General features: G+C 40.7%; 1 protein-coding gene across 3 annotated transcripts in view; it reads right to left on the bottom strand.

Annotated features, from left to right (window-relative positions):
- Positions 1-19,549, bottom strand: part of megf11 (multiple EGF-like-domains 11) — a 74,864-nt gene that overhangs the window by 18,539 nt on the left and 36,776 nt on the right. For all 3 annotated transcript variants that reach the window (XM_077596377.1, XM_077596379.1, XM_077596378.1), the window contains exons 7-12: positions 10,033-10,279; positions 9,831-9,951; positions 8,603-8,739; positions 6,727-6,939; positions 5,713-5,887; positions 761-881 (exon numbers count right to left, since the gene is read on the bottom strand). In XM_077596377.1, coding sequence (XP_077452503.1) covers positions 761-881; positions 5,713-5,887; positions 6,727-6,939; positions 8,603-8,739; positions 9,831-9,951; positions 10,033-10,279 — 1,014 coding nt within the window. The remainder of the gene's footprint in view (positions 1-760; positions 882-5,712; positions 5,888-6,726; positions 6,940-8,602; positions 8,740-9,830; positions 9,952-10,032; positions 10,280-19,549) is intronic.

Raw genomic sequence — 19,549 nt, 5'->3', positions numbered from 1 at the left:
TGTCAGCAACGTGTAGCGATTGGCACAAAACTGAGAACGGAGGTCTCAAATCTTTGCTTCCTGCAGCTTTTTTTCACCAACTACACCAGAACTACACTGGTGTATTCCACATTTCTAGATTTTCCAAGTCCACCTGATTCAGGAGGTCCTCCTCCAGGTCCGAGTCGTCTCACTGAAACCTTATTCAATGTGGATGTCGGTCGAGCCTTTACCTATACATGTTTTCTCGCTCTTTTCCGAGCTTGGGTACGTTTGAAAAGTTCTCGCCGAACTTAGCGCGGCCTTTTCTATCTCCTACTTGAAATGAGATGCCGCCGTGGTGTTCGTCTGACAGGAAATCTTGCCTCACTGTTACCCAACTTACTCAAGCCTTGCAATGTACGCATACTATAGTTTGAATAGTTTTTCACGCTCTCTTTACCAAGCACTACAATGAATGATCTCAATCATCTCAAACCCTCATCACCGATGAGAATGGTGATACATTCTCATTCCTAGGAGACCTCATTAGAGCTAACCTGTCATGCAAGCCACACAGCAAAGAGCTGCAGAGGCTTCACCTCCTTAAAGAACGCCTGAAGAAAAGTACACCTCCTTTGAGAGCAGCGTGTCACTCTTGACATAGAGTTCACCATTGCTACATTGGTGGAATAAAGTGTGATGCTGTATCAGTGCCTTGCTTCCTTAGAGGATTATTAGCCCTCAAGTGATTTTGAGTGGCAATTACAAAGACCTGAACAAAACGTTGGCTGCTTCTTACCTTCCCTGCATGTGCAGGAACCGTCGACAGGTGAGCAGGAAGCGTGGTTATGGCAGGAGCAAGTGGATATGCAGCTAGGTCCAAACAAACCAGGAGGGCACTCAGTTGCGCAGTCTTCACCCTGTGATGGAAATCGTCAGGGGGAAAGTATTCAGCAAAATAGTGTTCTCTTCTGCAGGACAAAAATAGCTGTACATTTTAGAAACTGAAATGACTAATTTGGGTTTCTTTTCTTTGGGCTTTGTGAAGTTGCCCTGTGATTTGAAATATTTATTGAGGAAAAGAATTAAGAGCACATACTTGGATTTCTTAACATAAAGAGTCTAAAGCCCTTCGGTAATGAAGAGATCATTAAGAAATTGATCACATTTGAACATTGGAGGGTTGTAGCAGACAACCAAGATACATAAAAAAAATAACATGATAAAATAAAGTTGTTTTCCTCACTATTATTAAATGAAAGGATGCAATGGAAGATTTTTTAAGTAATCTCATCTTTTGAAAGCAAACTTCTAAAGTCATGTTATTTTTCAATGTTTATTTCAAGTTAAACGATTCACATGGACAGACTCTTGGCCAAAAGTTGGAATTTTCACATTTTTGACTGGCATTCAAACTTTGGTGTATATAGATTCAAAATAAAATGGTGAAGGCTATAAATAAAAATCACATAATTTCTTTTTTTAAATAGATGTAATACATTATATTTCAGTGTTACATCTTAAGTCACAACTAACATTATCAGAATTATAATTTTTCCTGTCACATTTAAAATGACAAATTCTCCCAAAAAGTACACAAGATATTTACTATGGTATTTCCTTTTTTTTTTCAAAATATATTCATTTTTTTCTAATTCATTATTTTACATCTAAGAGTAAGTAATAAACTCTTACACACTTGGAATCAGTTGCCATAGAGACAAGGGCTCATTTTTTTCTTCTAGCTCGCTTCGGCATCCTACTGAAAAGCAGTAATGGCTTCAAGGGTCATGTCCTTGTCCCCCAATTATGAGTCCTATAGTCAGGTGGGGTCATGCGTGAGGACTGGGGTAGGATTTAAGGAATTTATCAGCACACTGTGCATACACTGCATTGGAGGATTTTCTATATCCCCTCATGGGTGATCATGTTTTGGACTTGCCTGAAACGAGGGAGAAAGGGAGGCTTAATATAACCACGGGGTGAGCATCGAGATGTGTGAGATAGGCGACACGGTCAACCTCCGACTCTAAATCCCGCATTAATAACATCGCCACTGGGAGTCTGGTGGTCACACTGGTGTAGCCTTTAAGCTCCTAATCATTACATCTGTTAAAGTACACGGCATGTCCTCCATAACCTGCTGTCATTTGAATGTCTGCTTTAAAGGCTGAACGCTAACTGCACCCGTCTCGTTCTTCCCTCCGAGCTGGAAATCCCAGCCAGTCTTAGGATAACATACATACATACACACACACACACACACAGACACACACATACACGCGTGCATTCTCCCATTGCATAAGGAGGCCTGAGTGACAGGTGACACAATGATTTGGATTTCCAATTAGGGGCTCACAGGAGTGTGGCATTGGTTGGGCCCCCTTCTAACTCGGCCGCCAGGGGAATGCTGGCCGCTCACTGCTCTCGTTATCATTTTGAACTCTGTTTAAACAGAAGGAAGGAGATTTGCTCGCAGATACCAAGGGCGGAAGGCGCATCTTAAAACAGCTCGCCTCCCCCAAGCGCGACACATTAAAGCCCCTGTCTGCCGATGAAATGTTGATCAATCGGCTGAACGGAACCTTTGTTCTACTGCAAATGGCAGCGTTTTTGAGAGCGTTAGGAATGGCAGCTATGTTGTCTTTTTTGTGCTAAGTAGATGGGAAGGAGGTCAACAACTGAGGCTGCCGCCATTGCTCGCTGGGCTTGACTCGAGCTTTAAGCGCCACCAATGACCGCGTTGATTTGGCCGTCATCCGATTGGCTCCTCACCTCACGAAGCACAGAACTCTGGCAAGGCTCCTCTCAAGAGACAAACGATGGCTCCCTCATTAGTCGCTTGATCCCTATTCCGTTTGAGCCGTAGAAGGAATAAAGCATGGTAGTGGGAAGTCATTATTAAACGACTGAACTGTCAGTCTGCCTTGCACGGGAATGGCAGATTCTTGCGTAACAGTGGACCTCCACCCCGTCATGTCCTTGACCCGAATCCTCGGCATCCTAATTGGAGATCATTTTTATCCAGAATGTCTCTCGCTGACACAACATTGATCTGCTTGCCACCCCACGAGATTGGATGCAAATTACACTGATAATTACCTATCAGGTCCCGTCCTAGCAGTTCATCTAACAACTTGAAGAGCGGACCGTCTTAAAATTCATGCAGCAAGACAGAAAATGAACCTGTGAACCTTTTGATGAGGTTTGAAATTCCTAAGAGACGAGGAAATCATTTCTTTGTGTTACCAACAAAGGCGAGGTGGAATCTATCTCAGACTAGCTAACGTGCCGAGCATTCACGTTCAGCATTGCCAACAGGATGCAGATCTTAGAAACAGTTCAAATGATATTTGACTACACGTGTAATAATGAAGGGGGGCGGGTCTGCTCGAATAGGTAACATGTAATCATTTTGTTCCAGACACGTGTCCAATTACCAGAGGTAACTCAAGCATGCGGGAGCTATGACACCCCCATGCTTTACCAGCGTGTCCCACTGATTCGGTTCCAGAACGGAGATCCGGCAAGGAGGGTCAGGCCCATTGGCTGTAGCTATTACACCAACATCCGGAGCTGCAACGCCATCATTACGTGCAAAAGTGCAATTTAATGACCAGGCGCCAAATGACGAAAGGTTACATACTAACAGGGGACATCTTGTGTGCTCTTTTTTTTTAAGGTTTATTTTGCTATACACGCGAGTGCAGACACAAATCCACCATATGCAGTGCGTCTGTTCCTTGCCGACTCTTGCCCTCGAGGTCTTTATAATGGATCTGGCGGACCTCCCTGGCGCGGAAGAACAGGTGGAGCAAATTAAGACACAGTCTGCACGCCTCGCTTGGTGACTCAATTCGCTACACCGGTGCCGCTTCAAGACAAAGTCAATTTTCGCTGAAATGTTACACCGCCCGCAACACACTCTCCTGGTCTCGCTTTCTCCGAAACTTCAGATTGCAAGACGAAAAACACGCCACTGGAGTTGTACAAATAATTAGAGTGGTAAAATGTGGCTGCAAGGAGCAAGTGTACAATGCATTGCAGCAAAAGGGCACTCAGTCGCTTGCTGTTTTCAGTTCACTCAGACTAATTGAAGGCAAATGTAGCGCACAATTCAACACTCAACCAAAGGAATAAATAAAGGCACGGTGATGTAACTGGGGAATTAATTTCTAAAAGTTATGACTATGAAAATATGAATCTCTCTTTATGTTCTTACATTCTTCAGTGAAGACTACAATGAACAAGGACAAACCCATCAAAAGAGTCATTCTACCCCTTGAACAAAAAAGTGAATGGTAACAATGCATAATTGTAGGTCAACTCTTATAATTACAAAAGTGAGTCAACGAAAAAAATGATGTTACCTAGGAAAATATTAGTGACTAAGATAAAGTCAACAATATTGGCTCATCAATTTTAAATTGACTTTTGTTTTTTGAAATGCATTTTGTTTAGCAGAATACTAACTTTTGGATTCATTAAGAAAGCATCATTCCTGAACACTAGTGGTGATGCAGAAAGCAATTTTTGTTGTTTGAATCATCAATCTTTAATTTTTTGTGTGTGGTACCACCCCACAATTTTAATTATTACATAAAAGTTGCTTATTTTTGGAAATTCAACATAAACACTGAAACCAATATTCTTAGTGCGAATGATTGTCTTCTTCTGTTTGTGCCCTACAATTAATGACAAAGTCTGCCTTTTACCCAACAATAGGCTCCAGCACCCCGCAACTCAGGCAGGGATAAGTAGTGTTGAAAATGAATGGATGTTAGTGTTAAATGAATGAATTTAATAAGCCTTAATCGATTTTGACATGCATTACAGTTCAGTAAAGTATTATCCTTCCACTTACCACCGCATTTATTTTTATAATAGTTCAACAGTTTTATAGTGAATACAAAGCAGTTAATTTCCTATAGTGCATGAATAAAGTGAATAAAGTGGTCTTACAATACTTAGAAGACAACAGTGGGCAACCTAAATGTTTTCTGCATCACCAGCACATTGGTGGTTAAGAAATCTGCCTCACAGTCAGTGTTCCCTCTAAGCTGCGCGCGTGCGCAATTGCGCACTACTCTCGTCCTCGCTGCGCTTTTTTTTTTTTTTACCCTTTTCCCCATGATGGCGCCGTTTAAGCGGCAGCAAGTGGCAGTAGCTCTGTCCACTTATGTTTTTCGTGTTTTACAGCATGTTTTACATGAAAAATGGACAGGTCGCCGAATGGACGTTCCGCCGGACGTTCATTCGGCGACCTGCCCGTCTGTCAAACGTCCGTCGGCGAAACGTCTTTAGGCGAATCATCCGAGTACCGATGATGTCGCTCACACTGGTACTCAGTGCGCTCAGGGAGGTTGACTTTCTGCTCAGACCAACGAAAAATTAGAGGGAACATTGCTCACAGTGCTGCGGTTCTGCATTCAAATCTTGGCTGGAGCTCTGGCTTATCAGCTCATATTTCAACAAACCCTATGCTGATGTGTGTGGGTCGTACATTGGCGCCACATGAAGAATAAAATAACGATTAAAAATAAATACTTAATGATAAAAAGCGGTTGAAATTTGGACCTGACCTGCGGACTGATCACTTAACCACTTACAATATTGAGAGTAAAAGCATTTTCATATTCAGAATAGCATATCTGTTCAAGCGTACACATGCTGCTCATGGTGCTCAGTTATAAATGCGATAGAGAGCTTAGCCTTTTGTACGATTTTTATCTTGAAAGTAAAAAGACTCACCATAAAGCCAGGTGCGCACATGCAGGTACCAATGATCGGATGGCAGTCGGCTCCATTGGTGCAACTACAAGGCAGCATACATCCCTCGCCGTAGTAGCCGGGCGGGCACGTCTCGTTACAGTAAATTCCTGTCCATCCTGGAGTGCATGTACACTCTCCAGAAAGTGGGTGGCAGCTTGAAGTAAAATGGCAAGAAGGGAGAAGACTAATGCAAAAGACTATACCCCGGCATACTGTAGTGCAGTGAAAAAAATATGCCGTTATGGTGAAAAAGTACAATATTTTTTGTCAGTCATTTCTAAAAGTGAAACAGCGGTTTATACAAAATGTTTCATGAGACCAATAAAAAAAAAAGATGTGAACAAGTGCCATAAAAAATGAACTGAGCTACTACACACAGACGAATAATGGGCATGCGATCCCAAAAAATATCACCTAACTTTGAGACAACCTGAGCAAAATCCCTTCACCTGAATCCCATAGAAAATATACGAACTACTGACAAAAGCGGGGCCTGCATCCTTACAACTTTAGGCTTTTCAAGACAATGACAAATTCCCTTTCCGCTTACTTTTATTGCAAACGTCACCAAAATGCTTGAAGCAATTGGGGAAAAAAGTGTTATCAGGTATCTGCCAAGCTGCGCACCACATAATAGTAATGCCTGTGACAGGCAGGTAAAGCGGCATGCGAAATCGTAATATCAAAGCATTTTTACAATTCCCTGTACAGGCAAACAATATCAGATTGACCATCAGCAGTGTGTGTACATGTGCGCTGATTTTAAAAGAGCTGTCTCCTTTCTCCTTCACTCTGTGGACTCTGTGGTGACTTTTACGCAGCCAGAACCAGGGCATATTAACTATGAATGCTGAGAAATTATGAATGAAGTGAAGGTCACAATGAAATGCAAACTAAATGACACGGGCAAGAAGTGTTAAGACTTCTGAATAAGCTGGGCTTCAAAGCTAATTATATGGCTGAATTAAAATTTTTGGAAGGCCGTTCACTTACCTCACAGTGTTAGTGGCATTACAGGGGCAGTACTTGTCACAGATAAGACCATACAGGCCCATGGGACAGAATCTCTCCTGGCAGTTTGGCCCTTTAAAGCCAGTTTCACACAAACAGGCACCATTAATGTGGTGGCACTTGGCTCCGTTGTGGCACTCGCACTTGTGGTTACACTGTGGGCCGTATGTGCCCACAGGACAGTCGTCCTGGCACCTGTGCAAAACGAGAATCCTGCTTTAAAGGCACTAAATAACTATTGATGTTTTGAAGATGCTTTGTGAAATTATTAAGCCTTCAGAGGAGCAATGGCAATAAGCCTACAGACTGAAATCCCAGGTGTTGGCAAAAATATTTTTAGCTTAATACACAAAGCAGGAAATTGCTTTTTCCCTCGGTCCCAAAGTTACTAAAAAATATAACACATTACCATAATATCTCATGTGCATATATTCTGAACACCCAAAATATGAACTCATTTTCATGAATCCAAATTTCAAGAAAATGTCTGCTTGATGACTCCAGTAATCACATTTGGTAGAGTGCTTTAAAACAAACAAATGGGGAATTAAACCTCTCGCCTGATGGGGTTGTTATTTTTTTTTCTAAAGTTTAGTTTGTAGTTAAAATCAGTTGTATTGTATGTGCACATTTAAAACACAGAAACAAATGTTTCATTCATATTTTAGGGAATAAATGGTCCAAAGCAACTCCCTGCAGTAAGTGAGCAGCACTTTAATGTTTCAACAGGGGCTGGATTTTCTAACAATGAGTGCCAAACATGGCCAGGTTTTACCATGGGAAGTAAATGTAATAGCCAAGTAGAAGTGAATTTAAATGCCAGACAAAAAAAATTCAGAACAAACCTTTCAGTTTCTTTTTTTTTTTTTTGCATCCAACGCTTTAGCCCTTGATTCAGCCCTTGACTCAGTTGAGGGGGCAAAGTAACAGACGATAAAATTTTAACTGATCAAGGATGTTTAACTCGATTTGATACTTGCTAAGAGGAGTTGACTTGGAATGTGCTTACAACTAGATGATTAAGACTTCCGACTTACTACTTATGACTTGCATTTAAGACTAAATGTCTTGCATCGTCGCTGTATGTCTTTTCATGCTAGGATGGGTCAGACTATTCCACGTAGGTTAATTTGCTCTCGGTTGACAAAATGAATAGAAGTAATGGCAAAAAAGATACTACTAATAAGGTAAAGGAAAGCGCTTGTCAAAGTTTCCATTCGCGAGACGATTGCGTGAACTGAAGTAATAAAGCAAAGTTTCTCTGGGCGGCTCCAGCAGGCAAGGAGAACTAAAGAGATATGTGGATTTCAATGAGAGTTTAATAAAAACCCATTACTTATAATTAATGACCAGAGCCCAAACAGCATGTAGCCCACCGTGAGATCAATGGACAAGCTGGGAGTGGAGCAAGATGAAGGCTGCAGACATGAAAACCTGGCTGGTCAGTATGAAGTACGAGATTCATTAAACATTTACAATACTATTGGAATCTCCCCACTCACCTTGAAATGGAATAATGGACTTTTTATATAACAACTTATTTCACTTGAGAATGGACTTATTCAAGCGTTCCCTTTCTCTCCTAAAATAACAGGTTGGTGCCTCATTAGAAAATCAAAGAGAATAGTTCAGCAAGGGACTTCACAAGTTGTGTAATTGTCAGCATGAAACTGTCTCCTCTTGCAACGGAATATCAATACACCATCCTTTTATCTGACCCATACGGAAATCGGGTCTGTTGTTATTTGTCCACTATGTGGTGAAAGCTTTAAATCTCATTATACTTGTATAATGACAATAAAAGCCTTCAAGTCAATTCAATTTAATGGCAAGCTGCTCAGAAATGACACGGTGGTACCTGCGCCCGCTGAAGCCGGCCGCACACTGGCACTGGCCCGTGATATGGTCACACATGCCGCCATTGCGACAGGAACAGTCTTTACTACAGTTGATGCCGTACTTGCCGAGGGGGCATGGCTGACCACAAACAGAACCCTGGGAGGAAAAAAAACATAGAAAATGATCAATGCCTCAAAGATACTCATTCATTTTCTACTTTATATCCTGTTGCTGACAATGTCAGGCAAATGTAGATTTCTACACCATCATTGATTTACCTCCAGGATAGACTATTGCCATTTGTTTAATTCAAGGATCGTTATTTTGGTACTCGCAGCATGTGCGTAATTTGCTACTTACCACTTTATAGAAATGTAATGCTGTGTATATGCAAAACTTTTGATGAATTTTGTCTGACTCTATATGAACTGTAATAGGTTTTCTGTATGCCTTGCCAGAATTAATTGGCAAAGAAGCCACATTTCAAGGTTCCAAGGCCGACACACACTATATGAGGCATTATGAAAAAAATATTCCAAAGAATAAACTGACTTAGCTTTAGAAAAGTGGAGGTGGCAATTTATCCGATGGGCCGGCCAGTGGCGAAACATATATGTAAAGGGACCGTGTGTAAAGAGGGATAGCGGGCCCCTTTGGGCACGTGAGTCAGTTATTACTTCAGGGCCCCTACAGATGCCTGGCCGAACTGGAGAGCAGGCTGCACAGATATTTTAGCACTGAAACACCTGATCTGGCTCCGCATATCATTTTATGTTCGTCCTATACTCAACCACGCCCTTCTTTACTTCCACAAATTGGGCACCCTAGATGCCGTATCTCCCTAAGCTGCCCCCATGAGATGGGCACTTCCCCTCCACTTGCAAGTACATTTTTGGATCACATAGTACCTCAAACACTAATAGCATGGGTTGCCCTTTTTCATGGAGCAGTGTGATTTGAAAACGTGCATCTGCAGGATTAGTCCTCATAATATAACTTATGCATAATTTACATGAAAATGTACTAAAAGTACACTCAAGCTCACAAATATCACACAAATTCGTGTTAGGTCAAAGCCACTCATTAGGCAAAGTTACGCCCCCGCATGCGAAAGTATAGATCTCTACTCTGGACTCACCAAATCTCCAATTCTTGTTTGCGGTTTTGTACTTTTCCTAACAGTACTTTGACAAGAAATCACATGATTACAGCATCAAATAACAGTTTGCCATTAAAAGAGGACCTACCGTCCACCCTGCCTGGCAGGAACAATCCCCGTTGATGTGGTGGCACATGCCTCCATTCTGACAGGGACACCCTTGCTCACACTGCGGCCCATGACTTCCATAGGGACAGCGTTCGCCACAGCTGCCATTGCACAAATGGGTGACAGATTTCATCTCAGGTCGCAGAAAATAAAAGCAGACACTTTGAAAAATGGCTACTCACAAAGCGCCAGTGTAGCCCGCCACACAGATGCACTCTCCAGTTTCGTGGTCACAGGTGGCTCCATTGAGACATTGGCACGGCATTTGGCAAGCCTTACCATAGTAACCGGGTTCACAGAGCTCCTCGCAGCGCCATCCTTGGTAGCCATCGGTGCAGACGCATGCCCCCGTGATGGGGTTGCACTTGGCCTCATTTTGACACTGGCACCGATTGCTGCAATGAGGTCCCCAGAAATCGCTCTCGCAACCTGAAGACACACATTAGCAGTGTTGGACTTACTCGTAAACATATGATATTGCGGCGGCTTTCAATGAGTGACGTTCACAGACTCTGCAACATCTGCTGACAAGTATTCATTATACATCCCACAATCTGTCAGCCTTATTCTTAAAAAAATAAGCAAGGAGGTGACAGTTGTTTAGAGAGAAGAGCAGCTACTGCACGCAAATATAGTATATGTATTTAAATTATTACATACAATTTAGACCATATTGTCTTTTGTACAACGGTGAAATACATTCCTACGGGAAACACATCAATGACTATTCAGTTGTGCTACACTAGTTACAGGCCAAAAGTGCCAGGGCCATTTTTTTTCTTTTTTTGTCCCAGTTGTGACCGACATTTACCAGAACAGAGCCTGATCCAGGACGACTTTCTGTTCCAATATCAATGGACTTTCTGCAGATTTATTGAGCATATTGTGGAAAGACTTATCAGCGTAGTATTTATCACACTATAGATGGAAAAGCAATATTGTATCAATTGATTAAAACTTCAACAGAGGATGGCCTTAGAATCTGAAGTCATTCCCAGCCACCACTGAATGTGAATACTAAATTAATGATAGAAGTCACTATTGATGAAAATGCATATAATATGGTCAAGTGCTACTTATCCCAACTTTGCTAAACTGATTGCATTTCTTTGGAGTAAGTGCACAGACTTAACGTGAAAGAGACAGCATTCATCTTCCCAAATCGCTCTCTTGGCTGCCCCAGCTGCATTGTTATATTGACACTCTTAAAAATCGCTGCTTCTCGTGTGCTGGAGTAAATAGCGTGATGACATGACCAAGTGGGGCCTGAGGGAGTAGTGTAAAACAAGCACGTTTGCGCACGCACAAGTGACAGGTGTGTTCGGAGCCACTCAATAATCCCACAAACTGCAAGCAAAGAGCTAATCCTTCAATGTTAAATAAACAGCCATTTTTTATGGGAAGCGCAATTGGCCCAGAGCGCAGGTTGTCGGCTGCCTTGCAATCCTAATTGTTCTTGAGAGAGTGGAGTGCCAATTTAAGTGATTGCTACGGCTTGATATATCTCCATCAACAGGAGCTCTATTGCTCCCCGTAAAACCACAGTTTGAGTCCTCTTCTCTGCAGCCTTTTAGGTGAATATTCCCATATTGATTCCTTGCAGGCTCAGGGGCCAACGTCGTGTATGTTCGCTTTGTCGGAGGTGTGACGTGCCAATGTGGGAGCTCAATGAAGCCTATTTCATGGTTTGTAGCCAGGCTTGTTTTTTTTCCAGGAACTCAGCACGAAGATGATCACTGCCGTTACAGATCCATCCAGGTCTGCCCAGAGGGTGGTTGTCGCTTGGCTACTAAGGCTGCTTCACTACATAAAGTATGCATGAGGTATGTGTTTACTGTTTAATTCATTTAATAATAATTAGCACTTATCCATCCAATTATTTTTATCATTCAGTTTTTAGCTCTTTCCCACATTATCAATGAAGCGAAAGGATTTAATTGCAGGGAATGCTATGTTCTCTTACGTATCACTTTCTATTGTTTTCCACTTGTGGCTAAAATTGTGCAACATGTTTCCTTTTTGTTTTTTAAATGTGTAAATTATGTCAATCAGAAAAAAAAGGAAACATTACATGAAATGTTACTATTTTCCTATTTGCTTTTATCGTTTTTTGGGGCAATAAAACCCAATGTCTCCCGTCAACATTTACATTTTCTGACGCAAATATTGACGGGTGACATTGGAAGAGAAAACCTTTCAAAGTATGAACAATGAGTATTGGTTGAAGCGCATGCGCCGAAAAACTGGATGAAAAAACAAGAATAATATATGTGGTGAGCTTTATTTTGGATATCATCTTCAGTGGAAACTCCAGATGGTTACGACCAAGGAACAGCTGCTTTCCATGTCTCCCTTTCCTTCGTGTTGTCTGGCTTTTTTGTGGGTCTACCTTATCATTTTTGATAGAATTAGTGTTTGATAGTGTCACTACCACCTGTCCCAATGACTTTTTGGGGGATTTTTTGGGGTTACTACGTGGTTTTTTTAAATTATTCCCCACCATATGGCAAGCCACCATGGAAACATAACAGTGCTCATGTTTCAATCCCGTTGACAACGCTATACATCTAATTGATAAATCCAAATTTTGACTGGGAGGGCCTGGCAGCGATCATTTGTTACCAGCTATTTAGCGCCATTAATGACAGCCAATGAAGTAGGCCCTGACGGTGGCACTAGGAAAACCTCATTTTCTTTGAGGCAGTGTACTTGCTGTGTACTTTTCTGAAGAGCACGTACTAAATTGAGTGACTTGACAATTCATCCACAGAGGGTTGTTTAGTGGAGAAAACACGTCTCCCGACAGATCTGAAGTAGCGAGGCTCGCCATCTAAGCCATTACTTCCCCGACCCAGGTCAGGCTACATAACGAGCGGACGCTTACACAAAACGACTTAGACTCTCAGAGCACATATTGTCTAGGAGTGAGAATGTGGCTAACCTCACATACAGGGGAGAAGAACAATCCCAAGGTGCAGGGTATAATCTTTCCGGCCGGAACAAAACAGATTGCATTGTGAGGAAGCAGCCAGTGGCAAACTTTTCAAGGTGACGTCCAAAGAAGGGGCTAAGAAAGCCATGGCGCCGTGGTGCCGAGCTTTGAAGTGCGCTCAAGAGTCGGCGTGATGACTGACCGGCCCGAAGAGGATTAAGAACAAACAACTTCCAGCAGCTGACTCTGCTCACAAGTTCTCCTGAGTGCGGACTGATTGCCGTTTTAGGATAAGGTGACTAAAGTCGCCAGAAGAAGACAAAATGGAGGAGCCAAACGCTTTAAAAAGAGGACATCGGGAAAACTCTGCATCTGCGAAGTTTCGACTATTATTGGTTCCAAAAAGGGAGACTGAAAACTTACATTCAGGGATACAGAGAAAATGATTCCTACTGGTTATTGTAGTCATTTTGTGTAAAATGTCAAAAGTGCGAAATAGAGAGCAAAGCCTATTCCAAGAAATGTGCTTAATTTTCTTTTTAAGACAATAGCAAGACTCCTGATCTGCATGGCAGCATGCATAGAAGTTGGGCAACATTAATCTAACATCCTGTGAAATGGCTGTCCAAAAACAAACAAACAAACATACAAAAACAGAAACGGCCATGGAATAATAATTTTTCATTTTTGCTTACTTCTGGATGTACCTGTAAATTAAGACAGCATATAACCCAAGAAAATGTGGAGAATTGAAAGTTTATGATTAGCTGTTAACTGTTTTTGGAGAGCAAAAATATCATGCGACTCACTTTAGTAGAAAAACACAGTTGGGTCTAATGAGCCTTTACTTGCCACCTCGTAAATATTAAAAGTTGAATGGCTTAAAGTAAGTACTTTTCTACCTTCAAGGTAATCAAAGAACTTTGAAATCCTGAGTAATATAGTTGATTTGCTGTTTGTATTTTTTTTCTGCAATAGTTAACTATGGAAAGAAAACTATTCGAAAAACATTAGAAAATTAGATAACATTGAGCTTTATTTTGGTACGCGACAATCCATTTCACTAAAATAACAAGGCAGGCTATATGAAAAAAGAAAAAAACAGCAATTACATGAAAATGTCCCACAATAATGAAATTAATGTGGTTCACTTTATTACGTGAACAAATAACTGCTGTTAAATGGGCCACTAGTTTTGGCCTTGCACAACACTTCTTTTTGACAAGTAAAGCTAATCATTGGTCGCTTCCAAAATATGAAATAATCTTTTTGCAGGAACACTGACACAAATCTTGCAATTCAGCTTACGCACAGATTGCGCACTCTTGCGACAATGAGCTATTTTGTAACCATGCAGGGACATTCAATAAATTTCTTCAACATTCATCCCAGCACATGAAATAAATCGTGTAGACTAATAATGTGAAGCTGATACGACAGGGAAAAATGATGATTATTGTTGTTACATAATATCTATCTATAATACTGTAGCTGAAGATATTGTATGGGTTGCATGTTTGATTAGTTTTAGTTATTTATTCATCTATGGAAAATCAAAGGGAAGCATCGGCTTTATTTTACGGTCCCATTTATTGGCTATTGTCAGTAGGTACCGGGAAGTAAATTTAGCAAGGATAAGCTTTTCTCGATAGGAATCAAGCAGTGATGAAATGCATTTTCATCTATGCAAAGGTCATTGGTTTTTGTTTCACATCTATTTATATAGCATCACTTTGCATGTATCTGGTGTTAGTAAATTGAATTGAACATATAACAAATAAACTACTACAAAAAACATTTGGAATTATGAAACTGCTTACAGCTTTTGATTCAGGTGAGTGGCACAGAAGATAAAATAAAGGAGCCAGGAATTAAAAATTAGCATCATATAAACGGCAAAATTCAAAGTATAGGAGGGTATTTTTTGTTTTGATGAACTTAAAATTTCTCTAATGATTTTCATTGAGTTCTGAGACTTTTATTTTCTATAGATCTTTCCCAGGTGGACACTAGCATACATACTACAATTACCACCACAATAATAACAATTAAACGTTATGTTCAACAGAGCTTAATATCAGTTGAAACTCATGACTTAGCATAAAGGTTGCTTTGGGGATTTTGTAAAAAATAAAAAAAATAAAAAAGGCCCCATTTTAATTTTCCAAACTGAAAAAGCAGTTATTCGTCAACACAAATGTTGGATCGTATGCACCTTCTGTCGAGCATGATGAATTGAAATGTGAGCGAGGTTTACAAATCAGTCATTCAAGGTTTGGACCAGTGGCACCACGGGTAAACAAAACAAGAAGACAGCGTGGACACTGTTAGCCTGACAAATGTATTTTGAAAGCATGCAGAAAAAGCTGCCAATAGTCATCGGGTGGTTCTGCTAGATTGAAAAAGCAGCCTTCTGCAGCTTGGGCGTGTTATCTGTGCCGCCTTAATTTATCTTCGCTTAGGCCTTGTGCATTTTTGTCCCTCCTGAGGACAAATGAGCACAGGGCCCAGTTAACAACAGGAGGAGGAGACGTGCCGAACACAAATTGCGGCCACGGTTTAGTCCGAGCGTGCGTTTTACCGCCTTGATAGCAACTTGCAGGTGGTCGTGTTGAAGCGAGACGTGACATTTTGTTACCTGGATTGTTAAAAGTGATGACCAAATAACTAAACTTATTTAAAAAGTCTGGGTGGGGTGGGGTGGCGGGGGGGGGGTTTGGGGGGGGGGGGGGGGGGGGGGGGGGAAGAAACATTTGAGCTTGCCAGTCTCGCAAAGTGGAACTGATCAATTGTACCGAGTTCTATTCAGTATGCGAGGTGCGAATCGATGCAAGGCTTACTGGCGCCTCCACGGTACATCCGAAGCCAGGTCAATAGGACCGCTGATTATGAGCAGACAGCATCTTTGGAGACTTAATTCCAAACAACTTTATGGTATTTCAAATAAAAACATTCATGTTGTTTTTGTTGCACCACAAGCAGAGTGTAAAAAAGACACTCCCATATATTAAAGTAGTAAGCCCTTATTCTACAGAACCTCACACAACCCATAAAAGCTGCTGGGTCATCATATTGTTAAAATGACGATCACACTTTCTATTAGTGCCTTATTAAAAACTTTCCAATTCCTGCAATACATCTTGTACTACTGCTAGACTTTTGGCTTGTTCGTGGGCGGTCACCACAGCCAATCAGGTTTTTCCGTTGCATCATCCTTCCTTACACCAGTCACTTTCATGCTCTCCTTCCATCACTCCATCCATGTATCTTCCCCTAGGTCAAATTCTGGCCCTGTTCCCTGCCAGTTCCAGCCTCAAAATGGCCAAACAATCCAAGTCTGGTCTCTCTAACCTTGAGTAATCAGTGCTGGATCAGTTGGAACAAAAACCTGCACCCAATGTGGCCCTTTGTGGAATAGTGGATCTTCTCATTTATCTTCAGTTCTATTCAAATACAAAGTCACGTTTTTGCTGGACCGCACACCATTCAAAAAAAAACAATGTCAACCTGATAAAACCAACTCTTACCACTCCCAATTTACAAATATTGATTTCCTTTTTTCAATTATCAATTCTAATTAGCACGAAACCAATTGTACCACGGGGCATAGGCGGTCAATGAGAAGGGGCTCGGTCAAAGCGCACAAATGGATGGTCTCCATCAACAACAGGAGAAAGTCAAAGAATGTGCAGCAAATTATAGTTGTTTTGTGCTATTATTTCATACCCACATGGATAATACCAGTAAAACAGTTATTACAAATTATCTGGTGAAAATGTGGGGATGTAATGGTTAAACCACTTTTATTTCAGTCATGTTTTTGGCCAATTTCCCTAGAAAGCACTTAAAATGATCCAAACTGCTCTTAATGTCTTTCATTTAAGTGTTTGTTGAGTGAAATTGAACATGCCCCGTCGACATAAATTTGAAACAAAGAATTGTTATTAACAATTTAGGTGATAAAAAGAAAAAAAATCTAATTGTCCACCACAGATGGTCTAATTTGAGTTTTATGAATCCATGTGGCCTACTTCATTCCTAAACACATGTCATTCATCATCTTTTTCTTATTTTTTTTTTCATTTGTACACACTGGCATCCATTGATGGCGCTATTTTGACTGGGAGGGCTGGCAGTGTTCATTTGCTGCCAGCCTCCGCCACTAAAAATGGATTTGACGTCCAGCCCCGTCAATGGCATTGAAAGCTAGTCGTCTCTCTTTAGATGAATTGCACATTTGTTGTTTTCTAATACTATGCAAAAAAAAAAACTTTCAAGCATCATCCAAAGCCATAATCTGTATCTATTTTGGATTTTTTCAACATTTTATTGCTATATAAATTGTATTTATACATTCAAAATAAACTAAAGAAATAGTCACGTGACCGATAAAGCGTTAAAATTATCGGCAAAAGTTTTTGCCTCACTGAGTGCTCACATTTTTTGAGTATTTGCATATGTCCGGATTACAAATGAAGGATTCCTATAATCACTACATAGCAAAAATAAAAATAAATAGTTGAATATTTTTTCTCTGTTTTCTGTTCAAATCACACAATTTAAAAAAAAAAAGATATAATAGCTGCACCACCCTAAACATCAATTTCTCTTTAATAGAAAGTGCCCTGCTAACATAAGAAAGCACAAATCCATCATTTCAGTCATGGTTGAGCACAAATGTGTTGGTTAATAAATAATTATCTATACTGAGAAACTAGTAGTTGTTGTTGCAATTATCGCTGGAAGGCCCATTCAGGTCAGTGGCATTATGTAAGCAAACTGTATGTTTTATTTTGTTTGCACCCAAACCAATAAACGTATATGCAATGTGCCCTCTTATGGACTGGAGTGCCCTGATACCGACTAAATGAGCTAACCAACACAGAAACAAGGGTTCACAGAAATTACAGCATAATTGCTTTTTAATGATATCACATTGTGCAAATGATCATTATAAAGCCATCCATTTTGGGGTAGAGTTCTTCATGCCCAGGCACCTCGAGTGCCAAATTATAGTATATTAGTACATTGTGTGAGAAAAGTGATACCATAAGGATGATTAGCTGGCATCCATAAACTGAGATTGTCGGCTGTGCAAAAAAAAATGTTCTAAAACATTTTAAGGCACACACTGTCCGTAAAATAATAATAATAATAATAATAATAATAATAATAATAACCTGCGATCGTCCAATTTGTTCTAACAAGCACCCATAAAATACAAAGAATACCTAATGCGACAGAAATAAGGATAGATAGTAGCTGGTACAAAAGAACAGAAACGGAAAAATATCAGATTTCTGCTCCCTTTTTTTAAACAATCTTCTCTCGATGATAAAAATGGATTCTTTTGAGAATATGCTTCACAAAAAAAGGAACACGCTAAGGAAATTCTGGCGTTTGTGTCGAATGAACTGCTGCCTCTGAAAGTCGCGCTGTTCTTCCTCATTTCTGAAACTCATGCGTCACATGAATAATTCTTCTTCCAAGCTCACAGGCAAAGGCAAGTAAACCCATGGAGAGCCATGTGTGTGTGTACGCAGGAGAGAGAGATTGAAAACATGCTGTAGTTACATTAAAGAGGCCTCAAACAAATGAATGGAGTCGTCTGGGAAAAAGACGTCAGGTTCCTCCAGCTTCTGTCAGTGTGAGCTTTCAACTGTGATTGATTACCAGCATTGAAGGAAGGGTGTATAAAATACTAAAACAACACCAATACGTGTAATCACTGCTCACTTTTGATTAAACTCAACAAGGAGGCTATGTAAGAGGCCGAATCCATGTGAAATCTTGTTGGGGAGTCCATGCGAGTGCTGTTGATATTGCTCCACAGACCTAAAACCTCTATTTGTGCCGTGTCTAGCAGGGGTGTAATTTTGTCATTCGATCTTTTAAACAATTTGCTCGGGACAAAAGCAAGCGAATTACAAGGTACAGCCATTTCAATTCAAACACCTCCGACAGGGAATTGTTCTTTTGAGCTGAACTGCAATGTCAGCACATGGACAATGTCACACGATGAAAAGTTCCCCTTGATTGCATTCGCTCACAAAGCACATGGCAAATCAGCACAGTCGCCTTCCTGTTTTCTAACTTTGCCCACCATCCATGTACAACTTCCTAAAGTACCGTGAGGGATGGCATGGGAACGATCATTTTCAGTACCAGTGACGACAGACCTCCAATATCTTTGGGGAAATGGAAGGGACAACTATTGCCGTCAATGGTAGCAAGAAAATAATGATCTCAACGCTTTTGAAGTATGAGCAAGACTTCCTCAAATCATTACAAACGTTCATGAAATTCTCAAAGAATTCAAAATCTTCTCATTGTATGGAACCTGCTGAAGTTGAGGACCATACTAAATTATTTTGGGAGTAATGGGATGTTGGTCCAATATTTTTGTCTATTTGAACCTCTTTACTTAGTCTATCCTTTGTCAATATTTGCTAACTAGAATCGGAATGGCCGAAGTAGATTGTAGATTGTCTTTGTAATTGTCCCCGTGTAGCAAAAACAAACAATTTAATTGAATTGGGGGACTTGTAATGTCCGCATTACTCTAATCAAGGGCCAGCAGAGCACAGTTGTTTATCTCGACCTTGGAAGAATTAACAGAGGAGATTTGCAGTGAAGTTAATACTTTGGAATTTTTTTTGCAGGGTTGTAGCCTCGCTTTTATTGATCAGTCAACTGTCTTATTTCTATTCAAAACAATGACACACACTGTGCTCAGTGGGAAATGCTGTAAACTCCCACCCAAGTTA

The sequence above is a fragment of the Stigmatopora argus genome, chromosome 3 (genome assembly GCF_051989625.1).
Source record: "Stigmatopora argus isolate UIUO_Sarg chromosome 3, RoL_Sarg_1.0, whole genome shotgun sequence".
In the NCBI taxonomy this organism is placed as follows: domain Eukaryota; kingdom Metazoa; phylum Chordata; class Actinopteri; order Syngnathiformes; family Syngnathidae; genus Stigmatopora; species Stigmatopora argus.
The sequence above is the reverse complement of the archived record's forward strand: the minus strand, read 5'-3'. Positions and strand labels throughout refer to the sequence as shown.